Consider the following 27709-nt stretch of genomic DNA (forward strand, 5'->3'; position numbering starts at 1 on the left):
TGAGAACAGATCTAACCGCTCTCACTAGAGGGGACATCCACAGAGGATTGATGGTCTTCTTCCACTAAGTAAGACCCAGAACTCTGAGTATCAGAGAGTGATGAGGACGCAGAGTCAGAATCCTGAGGCAATGTCTGAAGAGAACCTTTCTTATGCCCCTGCTTTTTTACTGCAACTGGTCTGTAACACTTGCTGAGGGACTATAGACGGCAGCATACTCTGACTAGAGTGAGCAGAAGAATCAAACCAACAGGGATTCATAGGGGACATGTACATAGAAGGATGCAACTGCTGTGGGTATCCTATAACAGGAGGCAGTATCGTGGCAGGAGCACGCGACCAAGTAGCCATCCAGGATGGCTCTAGTGTAGGTGCAGGTGTACAAGATAGAAAAGGTGGAAATTTGCAACAGGCACTACACAACCCATTTTGCACAAAATCCTGTTCAGACAGGCCTGCAAAACAGGATCTACATGACTTCAGCACTGGAGGCTCATCCTTCTAAACTTTACCCTCAGACATGGCAAATGTTGTGACCAGTATAAGGTGTACAGTATAAATGCAATGTGACTCTCTTCACAAATGAAAAACCCCACAGCCCCTTAGGGGTATTGGCAGGATATAGAGCGCTACATACCAGACCCAGAGGAGAGATATACAGGGAGACAGACCAGACCTCTGAGACAACCAGCCTGCAACAGTACACACACATGCAAACTGAGAGCGTTGCACACACGAGGTGGTCAGAAGTAGCAACCCAGAGACGGGAATCGATAACCGGAAGTTGCGTCTGGGTTAGGGGAGGAGCGGCCCGGAGGAGTGCCTATCTCCCCTAAGCTGCGATTTTGACGGCACAGGTATGCTGGCCTCACAGTAGTAGACGTTAACTAGTGCGTCTACTACCCATCCCCGGCGATAGACGATATAGCCCCGGCCACCTTAATGAGTACACTTTACACGAGACCTTCACCCGCAGCCGCCTCCGATGTGTCTCCTACACCGGAGGCCTGGACTGCGTTGTGCACGATTCCCCTAACAAGGAATCGTTTACCTGCCATCTCCGTGAATCCGATTGGAGTCCAGACACCAGCAACGCCGCTAGCTAAGGCTTGCTGAGGCCCGCCGAAATTCCCAGGGCATATAGCAGTACTGGCGTTTCGGCATCGGCAGAGGTACAATTAGTCGCTTTACTTTACCACGTCACTTGGTTGTCTTTTAGCCTGAACTGCTCGCAGTGATTGCGGTAGGAAAAACCTACCACAAGCACTGGGAGCAGTTTAGATGCCTTTCGATGTACCCGATTAATCAAATAAATACCGGAGATGACGTGTGATGCGAACGGCAAAGGGGCGCCTTTACAAAATAGCGAGCGCATTTTTCGTTCGCTCAGACATAGAGGCGTCAACAAACCGTAATGAGTGAGCGCTCAATTTAAATAGCCGGCCCATTATTTTGAACGACCGTCAGCAAATAGCGTCCTGGTCTGAATCAGGCCCTCAGTCCCTTCCTCCCTCTCCCCAAATACCTTTCTCTCGACGCCTTCCTGCCTCTCTCCCACTACCTCACTCCCCCCCCCTCTCTCCCTCTGTCCTGTCCCTCTCTCTGTTACTCTCCCTTCCTCATACACTCTCTATCTATATCTATATATCCCCCACTCAAAATTCTGCTGTTGCTCCTGGCAGTGTTTTAGATCAAGTCTGCTTGGAACCGGCCGGCAGTTGGGGCCAAGCAGTGTCGCGCATATGATATAGTATGCTGCCATCTTAACGATCCAGAGGCAAGGTAAAGCTGGTTACACACTAGATGATATGTCCACATCGGCCAGTGTGTACCAGCTATGTCGCTGACCATGCACGCTCTCGCGCATAGTCAGCGACATCGTCCGTAGGACCTGCAATATCATCAGTGGGGGCCATGCTGCCAAATGCACCTTGGCCTCACAGTAGTAGACGTTAACTAGTGCGTCTACTACCCATCCCCGGCGATAGACGATATAGCCCCGGCCACCTTAATGAGTACACTTTACACGAGACCTTCACCCGCAGCCGCCTCCGATGTGTCTCCTACACCGGAGGCCTGGACTGCGTTGTGCACGATTCCCCTAACAAGGAATCGTTTACCTGCCATCTCCGTGAATCCGATTGGAGTCCAGACACCAGCAACGCCGCTAGCTAAGGCTTGCTGAGGCCCGCCGAAATTCCCAGGGCATATAGCAGTACTGGCGTTTCGGCATCGGCAGAGGTACAATTAGTCGCTTTACTTGAGTCCTATTTGGCGCTTAGTACCGCTCAACTCAGAAGAAGTTCAAAAAACTAAAGCAAATCATAAAAGAAAAAGCCTGGGACTGCCTAGGCAGTCCTGCTGTAAAACAGTCTGGATACTTGCCGCGCACCAAACAAAAAAAACAATGCCTGTGGCTGGGGGCGGGGTATATAGGGAGGAGGACCAGTACATGCTGGGAGCTTTAAAGCTGTAGCTGTTTGGTGCAATGGATCTCTCCAACTACATACCCCAAGGTAGATCTTGTGGACCCCATGAACCCTGAAGAAAATAGAAACGTAACCAGCTGCAGAGGCAGATGAAAGAAAATGTGCCCAGTGCCGTTGTGCACCAAAAGTAAACTGGCTGCAGGGCGTGGGGTATAGGGGAGGAGTAGCCTGTGCTGCTACTTCAAACTTTACTATTTAGTGCCCAGGCTCCTCCAGCTCCACCTATTCCCTTGGTTCCAGTGTCCCCTATGGAAGATAGAAAAGAATGTTTCGGAATGCATCAGAGAGAGGACGAGAGGAGTGGAAAACGCTAGCACTTCCATGCAGGTGATTTTGCAGTGCAAAACAGTCATTGCCACACACACTGGCCACGGTCTCTGCGTCTGACACATCTTATTTACATAGCACTGTGGGTGGTAGTATCAGTGTTGCAACTATTTGTGCTGGTGTATCTATGAAATTCTCAACTGCCAAGCGCTTTCATGACCAGCTCTTAGAACTTTTATATAGACAGGTACACGTAACATGGGATTTAATTAACCTAGGGGTAATTTTAATACATTGCATGTACAACAGCTACATTCTGCATTTACTCTAATGAAATTTTATTCTACCATGCACTATATAAAAAAGAGCTGCAAAAAAGTTTCCTGCCACAAAACATGTTGCTGTTAAACCCCCCACAAGTGTGGAAAATTTTCTTTTAGCAACAATTTTCTTTTATTTTCATTATTATTATTTTGAGGGGTAGGCAGCCAAGCCCCTCTATAATGACATTATTTATATGTCTGCTGCTTGTTGGACACTCCAGACTGTGTCATTGGGTAACAGGTAATATACATGTGTGTCAAGGTAAATAGCCAGCTAGCTTCTTTAGATAAAACAATTGCATTGTATATTTTGTGGTCCTTTAATCAGTTTGATAATTTATTACCTCAGATTCATCATCTAATAGAGGATTGTTGTTTTCAGACATTGACACTTCAGACTGTGGAATAGAAACAAGCTAATTATTACAGAAACATTTTACAACTTGACAATCTACCCTTCCATATATACAATCAATGGGCTCGATTCAATTCAGAGCAATGCTGAATAGCCCCGGGACGGAGCTCCCACAGATATTTATTTCACTGCGCTGAATTGAATAGCGCGTAAGGGTGCGAAGAGAAATTCAAGAAAAGTGCCGGCCGCGCGGCTGTTTTCCAGCCTAGCGTGGTGGTAACAGCTGCGCACCCAGAACTTTAGTCAGAGAATGCTGGTTCTCGTGACTGTACACCCATTTTAAGTCGTGAGAACCGGCATTCTCCGACTTGACTGCCAACTGTCGGACCAAACAGCGCGACGAATTGAATAGCACCAGGAGCTACCTCCAGGGTCTATTCAGCATCGAGCTGAATTGAATCAAGCCCAACGTACATGAAATCTGTTTCACTGTATTTCCTGGAGCATGATAAGTAAAATTAATCTCCAAGCCTTAGGATCTTTGCCCCCATGACTAAATGCATATGCTGGAGCTACTTATGCAGAGGACTCTATTGCATACTAAATGCTTCAGTGTACATTTTTTAAAATTGTATGTAAAACGATTACAAAACTAGATTGAACTGACCAGGTTAGATTAAACATAAATAATGAAGTGGTATTTTTGTACACATAGGTAAATCCCTTAGTGTAGGGGCACACAGACAGGTTATTGTTTTATCCCTAGGGGGAATGGCACAGCAAATAACCAACTCCTTCTCCCTATAGCTCACCTTCTCCCGTACACAATTAGACCATTAAGAAACGTGAAAAAGTAGACTAAAAGGGGACAATTCAATTGTTTATTGCCTCCGTAGCTCCCATCTAAAGTGGCCAGGAGAATTGTTTTGGGCAACTAGTCCTGAGGCTGCACATAGAGGATTTCTGGTCACACCTTCCTGAGCTGCGAGCAGAAATCCACTTAAAGTAGGGCCTTGGGGCTGGTCACGAATGACACACTTATCATGGGAGAAGCAGTTTAATGAAGCTAATCCCATGCATTAGGGTGCGAGGATGTGGACAACTGAATAGCTCTTGGTCACTTTAGATAGGAACTATATACAATTGAATCATCCCCAAACAAAGAAATGCGTACCTGCGTGAGTGGTAATTAGTCGCCATAAAGTTTCGAAAAAATGGGGAGTCCAAAACTAAATTTTTCTCTGTCAGCGGTATGGTTTACAGATTTCCCAAAGTTCCCCCACAATGAATAGATGTTTGTGAAATTAACAGACAACAGGACGAAACTACTACCACCACAGAGGTGGCAATATCCAATGTAAAGTTTGGAAAAAGTGTACATGGACAACCAGGTGGACGATCTCCAACCTTCATCCACAAAAGCCACATAACACACCACCCAAGAGGGAGCAACTGCTTTGATTGAGTGTGCTGTTGACCCAGAAGTAACCAGTACCCACACCACATCCCATCTTGTGGCTCAAGTGACAGAACTCCAGATATAGTATCTGTAGAGAACGTAACATTTAAAGAATGAACATGTAGTCGCTATGAGGGCATAAACATGGTACAGTTTGTTCCACAGTAATGTGAATCCCTGAAACAAACAGTTTTAAATGAGGGTACTGTTTGTAGAACCCTTTTTATCACGTAAAACCAGGTACACAAATTTGCATGAAAGATCTACCAGCACCAGAGACCCACCTACCTGAAACACTTCAAGTCTAAGAAACACAAAGGAACAGAATAAAGAGGCTTAAAAGCACACTACAGTAGAAAGTTCAGGTCTGGGGGGAAAGGCAACCTAACACGGTTTGATTATTATATATACAAAAATAATAAATAAAAAAAACAAAAACACTGAAATCAGATAGCAGTGACAAATAATAAGGATAATACTATTACTATTATTAATAATAATAAAAACAATCATGGTTTCAAAGCCAGCTGTTAAAAATAAAAAAATGGCCTACAGGCAAAAAGATATGGCCAAAGAGAAAAGCCTGACTGAGATTTACAAGACTGACACCAGCCCCCTTCTAGGCTGGCTTGTAGGAAGATCAGAATCATGAATGTGATAGGTGTCTGACTGTATTATGTGAAGTTGAGAGTTCGAGTCCTGAGTATGGCATAATGAGAAATGTGTGTATTAAATATAAGGGGATTTAACTGTTGAAAGACGAGGTGCACACAAATCACACAATGACTAACAATTCACAAGTGTAAGAATATAGTATGGGAGGTTTCATGTCCAAATCCCTTGGTCGGAGTGTTAACATGTTTCTAGTAGGCTACTGTAACTACTTAACATTGGAAATGATCAGTGTTTCCAACCAATGTTTGGGACTAAACAATATTTTTTGATCAATGTTAAATCGGTAGTATAGATGTTCCCTTTTGATGTCACATTCCTACTGCTGCTGAGGCTGCTGCTGTCAGTGAGAAGGAGGGGCCATGCACAGGGCCAGATTATAGGAGGGGCGGAGGGGCGGTAGCCCAGGAACCCCCCACACTGCTGCAAATTTTGGCCGAAACCTGGCTACTCGGGACTCTCCCTGGCTGGCTCCCGACAGCATCACTCACAGGCTTGCAGCACACTCAGTGATAGACATACAGTGGTTGCTATGGAAGCCCCACCCCCTCCCTAACATAATACTGAGAATCGCAGGTGTATGACTGGGGGGCCGGTCCTAATGCCGTGCAGTGCCCGTCCCCATCAGATAGCCGATGCTGCAACAGGTACGGTGTGCGTGCTCTCTCAGGGCCTGATTCAGACCCGGTCGCAAGCGCTGAGCGCTCGCAACAGGGTCGATGGTGGCCCAGAGTCGTGCGCATGAGCGAGACCCGGATAGCGATGGGCAATACGTTGCTCCGGGTCTTGTACCAAAGGGGGCGTGCTGTCGATGTTAAGTGACAGCACGCCCCCTTTGGTGGGCGGGCCGGGGGGGGGTGCCCAGACAGAAGCGTTCCCATGAGAGCGCCTACTGTCTGGGGGCGGCCCCACTGACATCATATGCGATGTCAGTGGGAGAGCTTTTGGCTCTGTTTGAGCCGAAAGCTCTCTGGGGCTTGCGGCCACGAGACCCTATCACAAAGGTCTCGTCGCAAGCCCGATGGTCGCGATGGTCTTGACCATCAACCTAGCCGCTCGCTTAGGATGCCGTTCTAAAAAAAATAAATAAAAAGACCTGCCCTGATTCAGAGCGAGCGCTCTGTCAGAGTGACCGGATGTGAATCAGGGCATCAGGGCCTGATTCAGAGCCGCTGGTAAGCGGCTGCTTGTTCGCTCTGAGCGATATTCGCACAACTGCGCATGCGTATGGGTCATAATGCGCATGCGCAAACCAGTCATTGCGGTTGGAAATCGTGCGCTCGCAAAACAGCGAGGGGCTGCTAACTTGATTGACAGAATGTACAGTTTGTGGGTGGTAATAGGGGAAGGTGCTTGATAACGGGGGAGTGGAGATCCGAACGCAGGCGTGCCAAACGGTAAAAAGGGCGTTTAATGGGAGTGCATAATTAAGTAAAGGAGCGTCATCGACCACGTCACTTGGTTGTCTTTTAGCCTGAACTGCTCGCAGTGATTGCGGTAGGAAAAACCTACCACAAGCACTGGGAGCAGTTTAGATGCCTTTCGATGTACCCGATTAATCAAATAAATACCGGAGATGACGTGTGATGCGAACGGCAAAGGGGCGCCTTTACAAAATAGCGAGCGCATTTTTCGTTCGCTCAGACATAGAGGCGTCAACAAACCGTAATGAGTGAGCGCTCAATTTAAATAGCCGGCCCATTATTTTGAACGACCGTCAGCAAATAGCGTCCTGGTCTGAATCAGGCCCTCAGTCCCTTCCTCCCTCTCCCCAAATACCTTTCTCTCGACGCCTTCCTGCCTCTCTCCCACTACCTCACTCCCCCCCCCTCTCTCCCTCTGTCCTGTCCCTCTCTCTGTTACTCTCCCTTCCTCATACACTCTCTATCTATATCTATATATCCCCCACTCAAAATTCTGCTGTTGCTCCTGGCAGTGTTTTAGATCAAGTCTGCTTGGAACCGGCCGGCAGTTGGGGCCAAGCAGTGTCGCGCATATGATATAGTATGCTGCCATCTTAACGATCCAGAGGCAAGGTAAAGCTGGTTACACACTAGATGATATGTCCACATCGGCCAGTGTGTACCAGCTATGTCGCTGACCATGCACGCTCTCGCGCATAGTCAGCGACATCGTCCGTAGGACCTGCAATATCATCAGTGGGGGCCATGCTGCCAAATGCACCTTGGTCCTCGCCATAATCCAGCCCTATCCATGCAGCCAATTTCTGCAGAGCATGGCTCCTGGGAGCCATCCTAATTGCACACCTGCATACCATCAGGTCATGGCAAAGTAGTGATACAGCTTGTAATTTAGTGGAGAAACAAACTGATCTATATCTATGGTCCACCAGGTCTGCACACCATCCCACAAATGTTGGGATAGAGGGATCACTCGCCAGGTGGCGATGGCTCGGGAACTCCATCTTCCAGATTTCCAACCCCAGAATGTAGGTTGCTGAAACAAAAACAATTCTGGACACTGCAGGATGCTAGACCCATCCCTAACTGCCTGAGGGCTGAAAGGAAACGGTTTCAAGTAAACCAGTACTTTGGCACTGAATGCCTGGACAATAAATGCTGGTCCAGATAAATTGGACTTCCATGATAAGCTGGTGAAAAAAAAAAACCACTTACCATTCCAGGCGACTGGTGACCATCTGCCAGCTGATGGATATCCATTTAACAATTCACAAAGGCAAATACCTTGTGATATATGAAGGTCTTTAGATGACCGAGGGACAGATTCCACGAGAGGATGGGTCCATTTTAAAAAAGAGAGTCAAATGTAGAATTGCTTCTAAGGCACTGCTACCAGTGTTGTACACCATACACTATTGGATGGTAGTGTATGGTGGCTAGAAGTGGGTACATTATCTTGAGTGGAGAACTGTCCTGAGGAAGGAGCTGAGGCCACGGAAAACCACAGCAAAATACTAAATCAACAATTTGGTCCTGTTTAAGATGTAGCCATGTAACTTCATTACCTGGACAATAAGCTTGAGATGGTTAACAGCTAACTTAGATTTAACCAGGATACTGTCCATATAAGGAGCAGTCAAGATCCCCTGACGACACATAAGCACTTCCATAGAGGCCATTACATTGATGAAGACCCCCTGAGCTGACAACAACAGGATAAGACTGGAGCAAAAACCCTGACCCTTCTGAAGATAGTAGACAGGGCAGATGATGGCAGGTGAAGTGTTTGCGCTAAAAATCTCTGGAAAACCAAATAGATTAAAGAAATAGTTTAGAAAATCAAAGAAGCACATTTGATATCAAACCGACAGTGGACACTCGGGATATGGAGAAAATAAGATATCAAAGAGCAGGAGAAGAGCCCATATTACTTCCAAGCTCCAATGGACTAAACAAGTTAAGAAGACATAACGGTCACCAGCATCAGAGTTTTCCGGTTTAGAAATTCACAAGGACTAACATTGCAGCCGAGAAAGTGCTTGTCTGGATGCAAAAATTTTCATCACCAACTCATGAAATAACTGGTTTGCATGTAAAGCAACTGGCCAATAATATTACTGCAAAAAGGATCTTGTGAGTCCTGAAGAGACTTTCAACAGTATCAGTTGTAGGAAGCAAATCATTAGACTCCAGAGGCTAATCATCGGTTTAAGGATCCTTGCACCTAGAGTTCCATAATCTTACCTTCCTCATCACTTAAAGAAAAGTCCACCACCTCTATGGAACATTCCTAAGGTGTCTAATCAACAATGGATTGGGCAGGGACATGCACTTCAGGTAACCAGGTGCCTGTATTAGTCAAAGAGCCCAGGTAGGTTTCAGAATGAACAATCTAGAAAACCTTGGCCCTCCACCGCATACCCAGTCATGACTGATGGGGCCTGGATTAACTCTGGCTCAGGTAAAGCCTGGAGGATTTTCAGCCTCTGGGGTTGATGCCTAATACAGTGGAGGATTAAAAGTCAGGGCTGTAACTAGGGGTATGCTAGCGATGCCATCACACAGAGCGCAGGGTTCTATGGGCGGCACTGTTGTTGCCCTACAGAGGCTGCATCTGGCTAGCAGGGTTCCAGGAACAGCACAATGCAGCCAGTATTGCTGCTGCAGTACTGTCCAGAGCATCTTTTGGACACTTCCAGGCATGCACCATGCAGCAGTATACAGCCTCCCGGATGGTACTGTACTTCCAGGTGCTAGTGACCACTACCCCCCCTTGCTGGGACAACATGAATTCAAGGGTGCAGGGCCGTTATAGGGCGCTCTACCGCCCCATTACAGAACTGTTAGAAGTAGCTCAAAGGGGACCTATTTGTACTGCAGGTAATTTACTCTAGAATTTGTCACAGACATAGCTGTGGATGACAAAGGTTGTGGGACTAACGCCCCTATTCCTGGCATGGATTTAAAGGAAATAAACATGTTCGCATTCCCCCCGAAAAAGGATGGGTCAATAAATGTTAGCTATCCAGGCTACTATGGTAGGATGATGCAACCTGCAGGTCAAAGCATCAGAGATGGCCTGTAGTAGGCACAGGATCCTGTATAACTGAATGCCGACCACATTATGAGCTGCTGATAACCATATTGACCGTGTAGACACAAACCAACCCCCATGGTATACCATGCTCTCTTTACCCTGTAACTTACTCAGACAAAACTCTAGGGTTGGTAACATGCAAAGAGGTGACAAGGACCACACTTAGCCTTGCTCAGTGAAGTATGTCCCTCAAAAGTGTAAGATTTTGATGAAATTAGGCAATGGCTTTCTTTTTATTTTATCATATTTTAGAGACTTGTGTTTTATTTGAAATTAGATTATATTGTAGCTTCTCTCTGTACTTATGTTTCAATAAAGAAAAAAAGGTTTAAAAAAAAAAAGTGTAAGATTAGAAAAGGGCTCTGCTTGTTTAGGGGGTAAAACATAAATCACCATCTGTGTACCCCTACTGCTAAAGGATAAAAGCGTGCTATGGAATGTAACTGATGCTCCTGTGGAGCTATAACACTTGGTGTAATGGAGGCTACTATGTTAGCAACCCAGCTTTAAGGGAAAACGCCAAACTTAACATAACCCTAGTGAATTTGCATGGTTACACCAACAGAAACTAAAATCAACATAATTCTAAACCATTTTAGCTTTTCTCTGATCAAAAAATAAATATAACAGCAAAACAAACAAAAGAAAAAAATTGTACATTTATCCATTATAAAAGTAAAAATGGGCAAAAAAATACACCCGAACAGTATAATTGAATCTTTTGTATAACATGTTTTAAAACGACGGTAAAACAATTTGCTTACCTCAATGCACACAAGGTCTTGAATTTGGGTTTCTGAACTAGTGGAAGGGGTGCGCCGGTCCTTCACCCTCTGTTTAAAGCTGCCAGCTGAAAAACAAGATGCGGCAAATGATGATTTTGCAGACTCTAAATAGAGTGATGGCAATTTTGTTTTCAGTGTGTCAATACAACTTGTGAGAGTAATGAAATCTATATCTGTGAAGATATGACCCATATTATTGGGCACTGGCTTGAAAGCTAATCTGCAATTTATCCATACACATAAACACAACCTGAAAAAAATATATAACATAATATTTAAGTATATGAATATATACATATATAAAAATAAAACAAAAAGGCAGACAGATTCTTCCAAACATCTGTGTCTGAGTGAAAAGGAAGAGCAAGTCAGTTAAACCCCTTTCACACATAGTGCAAATACCCATGTTATTGCATGTGAACATGCATCGACCTGGGCTTTTGCTATGTGAATGCAAACGACCCAGGTATTTCCCCAGTCGGCGGAGCAAAAGGGGTATAACTTGTCTCCCCTTGTGGGACATTTACATCTAAGAATGAATGACAAATTAGTACCTCACTCTCTTAACATAAGCATCATTACAGATGTGGACAAATTTGTTGGTACCCTTACAGGTAATTGAAACAATGCTTCAATCCTCATGAAACGTGATGAAATTACAATCGTTTGTCTCATTTATATCTGCATGCCTATAGTATGTCATAGAATAAAGGGAAGAAACTGAAGAGATAAATTGCTTATTCTCCAAAGATATACAAAAAACATCCTTTTCAGATTTGTTGGTACCCCTTACAACAGATGATAAATAATTGGATGAGTGATATATCAAACTACAGGTTGAGTCTCCCATATCCAAAATGCTTGGGACCAGGGGTATTAAACCATCAAAAATCAAAGGTTTCATTATCTCAGTCAAGCTGAAAATATTCCGTATTTCGGAATATTTGGATATGGGAGACTCGACCTGTAATTGCTTTGTTGAATTAGCATCACATGTCTTCATTCTAATAAGTCATTCATCCTATTTAAATGGAGAAAAGTAGTAATTCTGTGTGATATCATTGTGTGCACCACACTAAACATGGACCAGAGAAAGCAAAGGAGAGAACTGTCTGAGGAGATCAGAAAGCAAATTAAAGAATGTTAAAGGTAAAGGCTGTAAGACTATCTTTAAGCAGCTTGATGGTCCTGTGACTACAGCTGCAAATATTGTTAAATTTAAAGTCCATGGGACTGCAGCCAACCTCCCTGGACGTGGCCACAGGAGGAAAATTCACCCCAGATTAAACAGAAGGACAGTCAGAATGGTAGACAAAAAGCCAAAGAAAACTTCCAAACAGATACAAGTTGCATTCCAAATTCAAGGAATGTCAGTGTCTGATCGCACCAGCCAACACTTTTTGAGAGACAATAGGCTCCATGGAAGATGACCCAGGAGGACTCCCCTTTTGAAAAAAAAAAAAAAAAGCCAGACTGGAATTTGGTAAAATACACATTGACAGGCCCAAACTCCCAAGAAGGATTGTGGCTTGATTCAGACCCACTCACTAGATGCAGCCGCTCGCTCCCAGCATATGGAAATTCAGCTAAGTGACGTCAAGGCAGGTGCTCGCACGGCAAGGCATAAGCACGCCTACTATGTCTACTATGTTTGGCGAGCGCATCCCAATCGCTCATACTAGTTTGCGCACATGCACTGCGAAGTATACACATGCGCAAATTAGCGAACATCGCCAGCAACGAGTGATTGCTTGCGAGCGAGCAGGTCTGAATCAGGTCCTATGTCCTTTGAACAGATGAGTAAAAACTGGAGCTCTTTGGCAGATCACATCATTCTTAATAGGGAATGCCGTAATACTAATACAGGTTGAGTCTCCCATATCCAAAATGCTTGGGACAAGGGGTATTTTGGATATCGGAATATTCCGTATTTTGGAATAATTGCATATTATAATGAAATGTCTTGGAAATGGGACCCAAATATACACACAGAATGCATTTGTGTTATATACACCTTATACACACAGCCTGCAGGTCATTTTAGACAATATTTTTTATAATTTTGTGCATCAAAAAAAGTTTGTGTACATACATGAAATTCATTTATGTTTCATATACACCTTATACACACAGCCTGAAGGTTATTTTATATAATCTTTTTAATAATTTGTGCCTTAGACAAAGTTTATGTACATTAAACCATCAAAAATCAAAGGTTTCATTATCTCAGTCATGCTGAAAATATTCCGTATTTCGGAATATTTGGATATGGGAGACTCAACCTGTATTTTCTTTGAATATTAACCATTTCTTTCTGAGATAAAGGGTGTACTCTCCCCATGTGAGTCTGTGAAAGATTAGGATGAAGATAAACCAAACACTAAAATATAAATCAGACAAATTAGCCTATATAATTCACCTGTATTTTTACTGATTTTATTATCTTAACTTGAATCACAATTTACCCTCTTTCCGCCGATATGCAGTCGGGAAGCCGGCGGACCTACTCCCGACATCCGGCTTCTCGACCATCATTTCCCAGCAAGGGTCTAAAGACAGGCGTCGATATACGGACGCCTGTCATTAGACATATGCCGGAAGCACGACGCCCGGCATCCCAATCGAAGGGACGCCGTGCGCGTATAGCCGCGTGGGGGGGGGGTTAGGTTTAGGGTTCCCAGGGGGACTTGGGGTTAGGCACCCCCACGGGAGGTTGGGTTTAGGCTAGGGGAAGGGGGGGTTAGAGTTAGGCACTTAGAGGGGGGATTAGGGTTAGGTACTGGGGGGCGAGGTTAGGGTGTAGATTTAATTTAGCTAATACTTACCTGAGTACGATCAGGATTTCCACTGCTGCCGGGATGCTGGTGTCGGGATTCCAACCGCCGGCCATGCGTCCTCCGCCGCAGACCCTATCAGAATTTTACGTTTCTATGACAATGCTTTCATACTTTTTATTCTGAGAATTTTAAATGTTTCACCATCTAGTGCACTACACACTTTCAAATGCAAACTCCTTTAAAATCTCTCCTCTTTATAGATCACTATTAACATAGCGTCATTGTGGTGGACAGTTGTTACATGGACGTTGAGGTGGGTCATTATGACCCGGCTATATTTTATGCCTGATTTTTACATTTAACATTTTAGAAGATTAGAATGAGGTATTTTGACTAAATAAAGTAAAAAATAATTGAGAAGGAACTTTTTATTTTCATAGTTTTCACAAAAAAAAAAAAATCAACAAAATTGACTTCTGTGTTATTGTAAATATCGAAACAAAAAATAAACTTTTCATCTAAAATTAAACTTTTTCAGTGACCTAAGTATGAGATCTTTGAAATTCAAAACAATATAAAAAAAATTGTTACACCGACAGGAGTCATGGAGGATGGGTCATAATAACCTTTTTTGGAGTTTGCGCCCGTCTATTTGTCTGCACTGATGCCGGCTAACTGAATGGTAGGGTGAAACGGGTAGGGAGGGGTCTGAACTCCAGCTACTGAGAGGTTTGGCAACGTTGCATAACTAAGTAAACAGATACACGTAATTTAAAACGCCCTGGGTCATTATGACCCAACCTCAATGATGCCGGATTAAGACAACTTGGTCCTCTACTATTCAACCTCAACTAATATCTTTACTATGACACAAATCATTTTAACGCCTTAATTTTTTGTCGGTTATCTACTACCATCCCTATGAGAAATGTGTGTACAACTTATTGGCTTTACATGACTACCATCCATTTATTATTAGTGACCTATTACAAGTCTTACAAGTCCTCTTTTATGAATTTCTGTACAATTTGCCAACTATACCAATCTTCTGGTCTATTACTCGTCAATAATAGATCAATATATCGATCTAATGACCAGTCATTTTTCATGACTATGAGAGAGGACACTTTAAAAATGTGCCTCCCAATATGATATGGATCATTTAGGAACTATTAATATCTGCTTATTGATGCGACATATAATGAATCCATCGAGCATTAAACTCACAGCTATAAGAAAACATCAAGGATATGCTGGTAAATTACGAGTAACTATTCTACTCAAGAGGCAATGGACCACCAATGAGTATACAATCATTGTTATTTGTGGATTTGCACCACTACTGGACACACACTCCTCTTTCCCAGGTTTTAATATACTTACCACTATGCACTATGGGCAAATAGAAAGTATATTAATACCTGGGGAGGGGACCAAAAAGTTGGGAGTTTTTCATTTGCTGCTATGCTACCATAAAGACAAATTTTATGGTACTACTGGTGAATGCACCCCTGGTTTTTGTTACATACATACACTTATATATATACACATACATAGGGAGGTAGTAAAAAAATCAGACAGCCAAAACTTGAGACAATAAAAATGTCAACTGACAAAATGTTAAGCCCCAAAAGGTCGGCATAGACATAATGTCGACAGTCAAAGATCGACAACCAAAATGTCGACAGATTTACTCCAACATAGGATGATAATCACAGTTCTACGGATATATAGCCACCTCCAGTGACTAGGACGTTATTACATACAGGATACCATTACCTAATCCACTGCATCAGTTCCCCAGATTTAATACTGATATTCCTATTGTGGGCTGATGTTTACCCTAAGAACTTTACTGTGCATTATCAGAATCTTTCTATATATTTAGGTTCAGTGTGATATATAACATTTCTGTGTTTTAACAACTCAAATGAGGAGTGGTACTGAATCTGATCTGCTAGAATGGGCCGCCAAGCAAACTGGAACTGGGGACCTCACCGAAACATATGCTTGCCGTAATCCATTCCACCAGCAATTATTATTATTATTATTATCATTTATTTATATGGCGCCACAAGTGTTCCGCAGCGCCTTACAAAGTACAAAAACAAATTGTATACAAGTGACTTACAGAACAATACAATACAGGACATGGATAATATATATTGCTACATTAGCGACCATATCACCCAGATAAGCAACAGAGCATAAGCAACCAAGTGTTAGGTGCCCTAGTGGTGAGTAAGAAGTAAATGACACTATAGTAAGGAGAAGCACAAGAGGGTAGATGGCCCTGCTCGTGAGAGCTTACATTCTAAAAAGCAATGCTTAGTTGCTGGCCAACCACTCGTGTGCATCATAGAGCATGAGGATGGTGTTCGTTTTACAGTATACAGGAGATCTCTCCACATTGAGCCTTCTTTATGTCCATAATCTTGCTGATCTGAGCATTCCTGCTACCAGTGAAAGAGTTGTGACTCAGAGCCAGAATTACAATATCCTGGTTAAAAACAAGGAATGTTGACCTGCAAGAAAAAGCCGCACACTCTAAGATTCGTCTGGCAGATGAAATGGCAACCAAAAACAAAATTGAGAACCATAACATCCAGAGGTTCAAAACTTGGATTATGACGTGCAGACAAAAACCATATTGAGATTCTACAGAACAACTGGAGGAACAAAGGGTGGTTGGACATGAAGCACGACATGAAGAAAAGTCTAAACTTCAGAGATGGTGGCCAACATATGTTGCAAAAAAATTGAATAGGCTAGAACTCGAAGATAGTGTCAACCCACTGTCCAAGCCATTCTTCAGGAATGACTGGAGATTATCAAAGTTGAATTTAGAAACATGGGCCCACTTCCATTCACACCAAGAGATGTCAAATTTTCAAATGCGATAGTAATTTGTGGACAGCGAAGGCTTCCTGTCCTTTATCATGGCCTGAATGATCTGATCAGAGAGGCCCTTAGCACAAAGGATCGTGGCTTCAAGAGTCATATATAGATTTATATATATATTACAGTAGTGATCCGGCACTCACTGATGAATTGTAGAAATACTTCCAGGGTGCCGTCCTTACAGGGAACAGCGTCCCCACAATATACTGACGCAAGAGGCGGCACTCTAGGTCCAAGCAAATGGTGAAAAAATGTGCTGGTTTTATTCGTACATCATAATCTCATCAACGTTTCGGGGCCACATGCCCCTTCATCAGGATGACAAAGATTCATCAAAGATGTCAAACATGTGGCCCCGAAACGTCGATGAGACTATGATGTACGAATAAAACCAGCACATTTTCACAGTATATACTGCACAGTTTCTCTGGAATTTAAGCAGTAACATACAGGGGTATACTAAAGATTTGTTTGACTGTTTTTTTGCAAAAAATATGGACTTCTAGGAGTCCGGGATTTTTGGGTGAATTAGAGTCTTAATTAGCCCCTTCTTTGATTTTTCTATTCAATCAGTGCTACAATTTTCCAAGTGGAATTTAGGTAGCCATGTGTATTGGTTAGACTTTTCTGGCTTATCCATTCTGAGAGAGAAAGACAAGACAAGTGTCCCAGATAAAACAAACAAACAAACAAAAACTGGGAACAGGCCACCTTTTATACTTGTAGAAAATGTGAGAAAAAAATTGCCAAAAGGTACCCAGTGTCACTCTGTGCTGGTTGTTCACAGGTGGATTCATTACTGGGAGGTTTGGCTGAACCGGTGATGCCTGATTGGGCTAGGGCCATAGGGGAATTACATCACTCTCAGGCAAATTATAGTGATACCCTGTGCTCAAGCTCCTACTTTGTTTGATCCCTCGGCAGAGCCCAGATTGGCCCAGGATATGGGACGATGTCTTACTCAGATGGCAAAGTTCCTAAACAGAATGGTAACGTCAGCAGGGACCACAGCCGCTAAGAGACGTTCAGGCTATTCCTCAGTGGATTTTCCTTGAGAAGTGGCTTCAGCTACCTCTTCCCAGGAAGAAGGGGTATTGGATTATGACTGGGAAGACACCTCAAACTGGGAGAGTGACTCCCATTCTGATTCAGGAGTTTCTAGGTTGATAGATGCGGTCACAGTGACTTTGCATCTACAGGAAGCAGCTATTCCAGTAACTAGTTCAGTTTCTTTTTTTCTAATTTTAAAATGTAAAAAGAAACATGTATCTGTTTCCCAGAATTTTCACAGTTTGAGGAAATATTAAAAGAAGCCTGGTTAAAACCGGATTCCAAATTTTAAATTCCGAAAAATGTAAGTATCTTTATCCTTTTTCGGAGGAGGATACCAAACTTTGGGAAATTCCACCTATGGTGGGTGCATCTATTGCTAGGTTGGTCAGGAATACTGTTATTCCCACAACACAGTCTGTAACTCCTAAAGATTCTATGGATGGGAAGAATGAGGCTGTACTTAAATCTATATTCACTTTGTTAGGAGTCTCGCTGCGCCCAATTCTGGTCAGCGCCTTGGTGATAAAGGCCATCAATCCCTGGATGAACTAGATGATAATTGGATTTCAATTAGGGGATTTGTCTGAAGCTAGCTCTTTAGCTGATCAGATTTTGGAAGGTCTAACCTATATAGGTGATGCTTTAATAGATACTATTCAGGTACAGTCTCAAATTTCGATTTTGGCCATTTCCGCCAGGCGTTTGCTATGGATTAAAACATGAAAGGCAGACAGAGTCCAAGCATGCTTTAGAGGCATTGCCTTTTGAAGAAGGTTTTTTGTTTGGTCCAGAATTAACTAATATTATTTCTCAGGTCACAGGAGAAAAAAGTCCTTAGCTTCCTGTAACACCAAAATCCCCTAGGTTTCGTTCCTTTTGGAGTCAAGGCAGGGAAGCTATCGGGCCTTCCAGGTTGTACCTAGAGGTCCCCAAAGAGGGACCTTTAGGGAGATGTGCTGTCCCCGGCACCAGTCACCCTCCTGCTAAGCCAGCAGGCCAATCCACATGACTGTCACGGGACTGGTGGGAGGAAGCTTATTCAGATACCGGGAAGCTTGGATTCAATCGAATCCAGATTTTTGAGTAAGTCAAATAGTAACCAGGGGTTATATTTTAGATTTGGAGGGTCCAGTTCTAGAAAATTATTTTCCACTCCTCTCCCTGTGGATGGTGGCAGAAAGGCAGCTCTCATACAGGCAATTTCTGCGTTTTCTGATTCCGGAGTAATTGTTCCGGTACTACAGCAAGGCCTGGGGTTCTACTTCAGTCTGTTCTTGATATACAAACCAGACAGGTCGTCCCATTCTCAACCTCAAGAGTGTTAAATGCTCATCTCCATTTGGAAAAATTCAAGATGGAGTTCATAAGGCAAGTCATTTGTTCCATGGAGTAAAAGTAATTTCTAGCCTCCATGGATGTCAAGAATGCCTACCTCCATATTCCTATATAGAGGGGTCATCTACATCGTCTGTGGTTTGCAGTGGGGCATCGGCATTTTCAGTTACAGGCTCAGCCAATCGGTTTGGCCACTACTCCCAGAGACTTTACAAAGGTTACGGCACACATGATGTCCCTACCGAGGAGTGGGGGTTTAAATAAATGTGTTGGTTTATCTGGACGACTTGTTGCTAAGGGCATCCTCAATAGCCCTATTGCAACAACATCTTCAGATTACTTTAGGCATGCTCCAGAGATTTGGCTGGATCATCAATTTTCCCAAATTAAATTTAATTCCATCTCAGAATATGGAATTTTTGGGTCTTCTCTTCGTCAACATGTCACAGAGTGTTTCTTCTGCAGGCAAAGATTCAGGATATTCAATCCAAAATAAGGACCATTTTACAGATGTCTCATATCTCAGTCCTCAGGGCCAGGCTACTGGGAAAAATGGTGGCTACATTCAAAATAGTTCCTTTCACCAGATTTCATGCCCATCCACTGCAAAACCAATTGCTTCATCGCTGGGTGAAGCCAGACTCTTGATTAAACAGGCAGATGTTTAGAATATCTCTGCAAACTCGGCAGTCGCTTTGGTGGTGGCTACAGGATGCAAATCTGAACAGGGGTTGCCAATTGTCAGTAATAAATTGGACCATTGTCACCACAGATGCCAGCCTTACAGGCTGGGGGGCGGGGGTGGATCTAGACAGGCACCTATAGAGTCTTTGGTCCATCCAGGAAGCCTCTCTTTCTATCAATATACTGGAATTAAGGGCCATTCGGTATGCATTGGTTCAGGCTCAATTCCATTTAAGGAGCCTACCAGTGCGAATCCAATCAGACACACGCAGAGGGCAAGCGATGAGGGAGGTTTCTCACATCCTTCATTGGGTAGAAAATTGGGTTCCAGCTATTTCGGCAATTTACATTTCAGGGGTGGACAACTTGGAGGCGGACTTCTTAAGTCGCCAAAGTGTGCATCCAGGGGAAAGAGAATTACACCAGGAGGTGTTCGCGGAAATAGTCAGATGGGGATCTCCAGAAATAGATCTAATGGCTTCTCGTCTCAACAAGAAAAAAAAAAACTTTGAAGGTACGAATCTTGGTCCCCGGATCATCAGGCATCTCTGTGGATGCCATGACAGCATATTGGGTGTTTGGGTGTATCTTGGGATACATCTTTCCTCCTCTGGTAATGTTACCAAGGTACTTCAGTGGATTTGATCAGTGGCACAGACTTTCATTCTGGTGGCTCCAGACTTGCCACGCAGTCATTGGTACGCAATTCTTTGGACCATGTTGGCAGATGTTCCATATAGTCTGCCCCTGCGTCCAGATCGGTTACTGCGTCCAGATTTGCCTTGCTTGGCTTTGACGGCATGGTTCTTGAATCAAATATCTTGAGGGCTGAAGAGTTTTCAGAATCTGTGGTTATCCATGATACAGGCTCACAAAGCAGTTACTTCCCAGAGTTATCATCGGATATGGAAGATATATTTTATTGGGGTAAACAACACGAGTTCAAACCCGAAAGGTTCAGAGTATCTGGTCTCTTGTGCAACAGGGGTTGGTTAAGGGTCTTAAATTGTACTCTCTTAAGGGACAAAATTTGGCATTATCGATCCTGTTTCAGATGAAATTGGCGGCCATTCCTGAAGTAAAGACCTTCTTGCAGGGGCTTCTTCATATACAGCCTCCTTATAACCAGACGGTTCCTCCTTGGGACTTGAATTTAGTTTTAGAGGCACTTCAAAAGGCACCCCAATTTGAGCCTTTGGAATCTGTAGAATTGCAATCTCTCACTTTGAAGGTTGTTTCCCTTTTGGTCACTGTCTCGGCCAGAAGGGTATCTGAGTTAGTGGCTTTTTCTTGTAAATCTATGCCTCTCATTTTTTAAAAGGATAGGGTAGTGTTACACACTATACCTTCCTTTCTTCTGAAGGTGGTATCGGCTTTCCACATTAACCAGGATACTGTCCTTCCAGCTTTTCGACAGGATTCAGTGACTAGTGAAGCTGCTTCCTTAGCATTGTTGGATGTGGTACGTGTGGTACGCATTTACTTGGACCGTACTTTGAGGCGTACGGATTCCCTGTTAGTGATGATTGATGCACCAAAATACCCACTAGGCAGATATATATTCTTGGATATTAAAAAGCCCACTTGAGTAGTCAAGCTAGCCGCTGTTAGCTGAAACAGATCAGGAGAAAATAGGGCTCTCATAAAGGTCACCTACGGAAAAACAGCTATAACCACGTCTGTAAACACTCTTCCACAATGACATCCTGTTCCAGAGCAGGGCTGACTAATACCATCCAGTAGAGCTGGCGAGGCACAAGAGAGGTTCCACTGCTGGAGACATGTCATGGAGGGAGCATGGAAGACAAACACCTGGGTGGAGGCCCAGGGGGGGGGGGGGGGGGGGTCATACCACTTATGCTTTTGACCCAACATCAGACAACCTGAAGGGAGTGAAAAGCAGCTCAACCTAAAAGTTGTGATGTCAAGGATTGAGCTAGTGATGACTTCCCAGACCGATGGTCACAATAGACTGTGGAATCCCGACAGTCAACATCCCAGCACATTTTAGTTAGTATTCTAACCTTAACCCACCCCTCTTGCAGCCTAACCCTAACCGTCCCATTCGGCAGCCTAACTATATCCTTCAGCAGCCAAACCCTCCCCCTCTCTCCATAGTGCCTAAATCCATTACTCACAGTCAGGAGTCATTGTTATTTTTGTTGCGGATATTGTGATTGTCGGGATGATCACCGCCAGGATCCTGACTACATCCTATGGGAGTCTAGGCTAACGCTGTTCTATATCACCCATTAGACAGATGGATCTAAACAGTCAGTAGGTGGTAATTTAGCCTGGAGTGCCAAATGTGGAAAAAACAGGAAGAGGACCATGACTGTATATATTAGCAAGCAAAGGAGAACCCCACAGATAAGTGGAGAGATGACCAAAACAGACTACTGTCAGTCAAGCGCATCAGCACCCAATCATAAAGCATTAGGAAGCCAGTAATCTTCATACCATAATTAGGAGAGGATGGACACTATACTATAACAAAGCCCAGACATACTACAAAATCACTGTGAGAGTACTGGAAACAAGCACAAACTATAAATCAGTATTTAACAAACAGAGTGAAGAGTACAATGCCATATCACGTTAGCCAGTACTCAAACACTCAAACATAGAGAAAGAGAATTATGACCAAAAAGAACAGAGATAGCAAGTTCGGACTTCATAAAATAACATGGCGAGAGAACTGGTAGAGGAACAGGGCTTGTTTACTTACATGAAAAAGACTAATGGCCAGTAGGAGTGTTCTGACAGTATCAATACGGAGAACTGCAAAGCAGGAAACTGTTACCTGCACATATGGTGTCCTCAGCAAGTGAGTATCCCATAGAAGTGCATTACATGGAGAAGCTCTAAGACTCAACCAGTAGCCAGTATGGCAGTATTCCACATAACAAGAGATATGGTAAGAACTTACCTTTGTTATCTCTGTTTCTACGAAGTCCATAGGGTCCACAGGGTTGACCTTGGGGTATAGCTGGATCTGGATCCACGGGCACCACGCAGTTAAAGCTTTGCTGCTCCCAGGATGCACTTGGGTCCGTCCTCCTCTATACCCCGCCCCGGCCACAGGCACCTCAGTTGGTAAGCAGCTAAGGCCGGAGGAGGAGACTAAACAGAGAGAAGGAAGACTGGAACACACAAGAAACCATACTCACAGAAATGGGAGACGGAAAACCGGTGACCAGCCACACAGCCCATTTGAAGCCAGGTGCGTCAGGGCGGGCGCCCTGTGGACCCTATGGACTTCGTAGAAACAGAGATAACAAAGGTAAGTTCTTACCATATCTCTTGTTTTCTACTTCAGGGTCCATAGGGGGCCCACAGGGTTGACCTTGGGGATGTCCCAAAGCAGTTCAACTAAGGGCGGGGACGCTCCTGTGCTGAAAGGAGTACCCGGCGCCCAAAGGATGCATCCTGAGAGGCGAAGGTGTCAAACGCATAGAACCTCAAAAACGTCTGAATTGAAGACCAAGTAGCCGCCTTACACAGCTGAACAGCGGAGGCGCCACGTCTAGCAGCCCAAGAGGGACCCACAGAACGAGTGGAATGAGCCTTAACAGAGGCTGGCACAGGTAAACCCTCCTGCGCATAAGCCTCACAAATAACTGAACGAAGCCAACGGGCTAACGTTTGCTTGTTGGCAGGCCAACCCCTCTTGTGAAAACCGAAGAGGACAAACAAAGAATCCGACTTCCTAACCGAAGCAGTCCGGTCCACATAGATTCTAAGTGCCCGGACCACATCCAAGGAAGCCTCACCAGCAGAAAGATCAGGTGACTGAAAAGCTGGCACAACAAGTTCCTGATTAATGTGGAACTTTGAAACCACTTTGGGCAAAAACTCAGGACGTGTGCGGAGCACTGCCCTGTCCTGGTGAAAAATCAGAAAAGGAGGGCGACAGGAAAGCGCCCCCAATTCTGAAACCCTCCTGGCCGAAGCAATTGCCAGGAGAAAAATGGTCTTAAACGTCAGCCACTTGAGCTCCACCGACTCAAGCGGCTCAAAAGGAGGACCCTGCAAGACCCTCAGTACCACCGTCAAGTCCCACGGAGCCACCGGAGGCACGAAGGGAGGCTGGATCCTGAGAACACCTTGGAAAAAGGTGTAAACATCTGGCAGTGTAGCAATCCGTCGCTGAAACCACACGGACAAAGCAGACACATGAACCTTCAGAGAGGCCAGGCGTAAGCCGAGGTCCAAACCCGATTGAAGAAATTCCAAGATTCTGGAAACCCGGAACACCTGCGGATCATAGTTTCTGGATTCACACCACTGAAAATAAGTGCGCCACACCCTGTGGTAAATCCGCGCGGAGGCAGGCTTGCGTGCCCTAAGCATGGTACCAATCACTGAACTGGAGAAACCCCTAGACCTCAAGACGGCTGTCTCAAGAGCCACGCCGTCAAAGACAGCCGACCCAGATCCGGGTAAAGGCAGGGCCCCTGAGACAACAGGTCCCGACGCTGAGGAAGAAGGTACGGAGCGTCGATGGAGAGGCACCTCAGATCGGAGTACCAAGGACGTCTGGGCCACGCCGGAGCCACCAGCACGAGCGTGCCGCCGTCCTGCTTGAATTTCCGCAGAACCCGAGGAAGTAAGGATATCGGAGGAAACAGATACGCCAGGTGAAACGTCCATTTCACCGACAGAGCGTCTACCAGACAGGCGCCTGCGTCTCTTGTCCTTGACCCGTAAACGGGCAACTTGTGATTGTGACGGGAGGCCATCAAGTCCAGCTCCGGCAGCCCCCACCTGTCCACGAGTAGCTGAAACACCTCTGGGTGAAGCGACCATTCCCCGGGATGCACATCGTGACGGCTGAGGAAGTCCGCCTCCCAATTGAGGACCCCGGGAATGAAGACTGCAGAGATCGCTGGAATGTGACACTCCGCCCAAGCAAGAATGCGAGACACCTCCGAAATTGCTGCCCGACTGCGAGTTCCCCCTTGGTGGTTGATGTACGCCACCGTGGTGGCGTTGTCGGACTGCACCTGAACCGCCCTTCCGTGAAGAGCGGGGCCGGACGACTGCAGGGCCCTGTACACAGCCCGCAGTTCCAGGATGTTGATGGGGAGAAGTGCTTCTTCCGCGGACCAACGACCCTGAAGCGATAATGATCCGGTCACTGCCCCCCAACCCCGAAGACTGGCATCCGTCGTGAGCAGGACCCAGTCCGGGATCCAAAAGGGGCGCCCCTCGACCAGATGCACCGTCTGAAGCCACCAAGCCAAAGACTGCCGAACCTCCGCGGACAACACCAGCATCTGAGAGCGGATCCGGTGAGGTAACCCGTTCCATTCCGATAGAATCAGCCCCTGCAGGGGCCGGGAATGGAACTGGGCAAATTCCACCATGTCGAATGTCGACACCATGGACCCCAGAACTCTCATAGCTGAATGGACCGACAGGCGGCAACTGCTCAGGCAACTGTGTATCCGCAGCTGCAGGGAGGAGACCTTCTCTGGAGTCAGGAAAATCCGCTGCTGACGAGAATCCAGCAGGGCTCCCAAATGAACCATCCGCTGTGATGGAATCAGGGAGGACTTCTTCCAGTTTATCAACCACCCGTGTGCTTGAAGACAAGCAATGGTCAGGTGGAGATGTCGAAGAAGCACCTCCGGGGAGCTCGCCAGCAGCAGAAGATCGTCCAGGTACGGCAACAGACGTAGACCCTGACCCCGAAGGTGGGCAGCCATAACCGCCATCACCTTGGTGAACACCCTCGGAGCCGTGGAAAGGCCAAAAGGCAACGCCCGAAATTGGTAGTGATGGTTCAGGATAGCAAACCTCAGATACCGCTGATGTGCCGGTGCTATGGGCACATGGAGATAGGCGTCCTGGATATCGAGGGAGACCATATAATCCCCGGGTTCCATCGCCAGAATGATGGAACGTAACGTTTCCATCCTGAACCTGGGAACTCTGAGGTATCTGTTCAGAGACTTCAAATTCAGGATAGGGCGATGAGAACCATTGGGTTTCTGTACCAGAAACAGAGTAGAATAGTACCCCGTCCCGCGCTGAGACTGCGGAATGGGAACAATGACCCCTGCTTGTAGCAAGGATTCTATAGCTACCTGAATCTGACCAGCTTTGGTCTTGTCCAGAGAAGGACTCGTACAGAAAAACTGGTGGGGCGGCCTGAACCGAAAAGACAGGGCGTACCCCTGAGAGACTACTTCTCGAACCCAGGCATCCGTGGTGGTATTGTGCCAACACTGGGCGAATTGGAGAAGTCGGCCTCCCACTCTGGGGTCCCCCAGAGAGAGGCCCGTCCCATCAGGCAGCAGGCTTATCCTCCTGCTTGGAAGAAGGGCGTCGAGCACTCCATGCCTGCTTCTTGGGCTTGGGTGCGGCCTTGGTCGCCGAATGTCTCGGGAAGGACTGGCCCTTGGCCTTACCCTGAACCCGAAAGGACCGAAAGGCAGAGCTCCTCACTTTAGCCGGCGCAGAGGCCGAAGGGAGAAAAGCCGACTTGGACTTAGCCAAAGTATCCACTATTCTGTCCAAATCCGGACCAAATAGTAAATCACCATTAAAAGGCAAGGCCTCCAGACCCTTTTTTGAATCTGCATCAGCCCTCCAGGACCTCAGCCACAGGGAGCGCCGAGCAGATACCGCTGCAGCCGACACCCTAGAAGTGAGCAGGCTGGCATCCAAAGACGCTTCCCCAATATAGGAAGCTGCATCCCGCATCTGTCCCACTAACGCTCTCTGGATATCTGGAGCCTCATCAGGAAAGGTATCCTCCAAGGCATTGGCCCATGCCTCAATGGCTTTAGCCACCCATGGACGGGCGAGCCACCGCCCCGGAAAGAGAATAAATGGACTTTAAACAAGTCTCCACCTTCCTGTCCGTGGGATCCTTCAAAGAGGAGATAGACGGCAATGGCAACGTCGCGCTTTTGATCAAGCGGGTAACGTGGGAATCCACCGCCGGCGGAGTTTCCCATTTCCTGCAATGAGCTTCAGGAAAAGGATAGTTCGCCGCCAACCTCTTCTGTGGATGGAACCTCTTACTAGGTAATTGCCAGGCCGCCGCCATATGATCCGATAATTGATCAGACAGGGGGAACACAGTTGAGGTCACCTTGGCCTTTTTAAAATTAGGAAACTTCGACCTAGGAGCCGGCGAATCATCCTCAACATGTAGGATAGCCCGCACCGCCCTAACTAAGGCTGGAACATTAATGGAGGACTTAGCTTCCACCTCCTGCCCCATGACATCAGAGTCAGAGTCCTCATGGATTTCTCCATCATCTGAGGACACTTCCGAGTCCGACAACTGCGCAGCTAGTGAACTCACAACCGGACGTTTAGACACCCTTGGTGGCACATCACCTTGCAACATGGACTGAAACGCCGAGGATGAAGCCGCCAGACTCTGTACGGAGCTGGATAGAACATCCACCCAAGGCGGAGGAGCCGTCGGAGCAAAACTCTGCAAAGGCACTACAGACTGACACGTCCCTGGGGAAGACTGCACATACACAGGCAGTCCCGAGTAAGGACCCACAGTCTGGGCCCCGGGGGAAGACCGCAACATTTGTGGAACCCTCGGGGAATGGGGGATGGTGGGCTGCGGTAACGCCCTAGAAGGGACTGCTGATGGGACCGATAACCGGTCCGCAATAGACGCCAGCACCTGTGAAAACATCGCCCAAGGAGGGTCCTGTGATACAGGGGGGTTGGAGGGGCCCGGTACCAGCTGGCACCGACCGCACAGACCATCCTGAGATAAGTCCTCCCCATCAACTCCAGCAGCACAGCGTCTGCAGGAAAATAGCACAGGAGCCACAGAGCGCTCAGTCTCCTCATCAGACATGATACCGTAAATCACAAGAAACAGGTATCACCAGAGGAATTACGGTTTTAACACCCGCGCACTCACCAGTATGCGACACAACAGCCCAGATATGGTACTGTGTAGCACACAACAGTATGTGACTGACCCCACAAATACGTGTTTTATATAAGTGAGGGTCTCAGAAAAACGCCCTTCCCCCACACACCTGCCGGGCCGTAGGAGAAGGAAAGGGATAGGTATAAGCTGACAGTAAAGGAGAATAAGTCACA

General features: G+C 45.8%; 1 protein-coding gene across 3 annotated transcripts in view; it reads right to left on the reverse strand.

The window, feature by feature from the left end:
* Positions 1–27709, reverse strand: part of LOC148475116 (rho guanine nucleotide exchange factor 18-like) — a 102318-nt gene that overhangs the window by 36989 nt on the left and 37620 nt on the right. For 2 of the 3 annotated variants that reach the window (XM_088457714.1, XM_088457712.1), the window contains exons 13-14: positions 10848–10933; positions 3424–3477 (exon numbers count right to left, since the gene is read on the reverse strand). In XM_088457714.1, coding sequence (XP_088313840.1) covers positions 3424–3477; positions 10848–10933 — 140 coding nt within the window. The remainder of the gene's footprint in view (positions 1–3423; positions 3478–10847; positions 10934–27709) is intronic. The other variant, XM_088457713.1, reaches the window with a different exon arrangement.

The sequence above is a fragment of the Taudactylus pleione genome, unplaced genomic scaffold (assembly GCF_031769625.1).
Source record: "Taudactylus pleione unplaced genomic scaffold, aTauple2 ptg000777l, whole genome shotgun sequence".
NCBI lineage: Eukaryota > Metazoa > Chordata > Amphibia > Anura > Myobatrachidae > Taudactylus > Taudactylus pleione.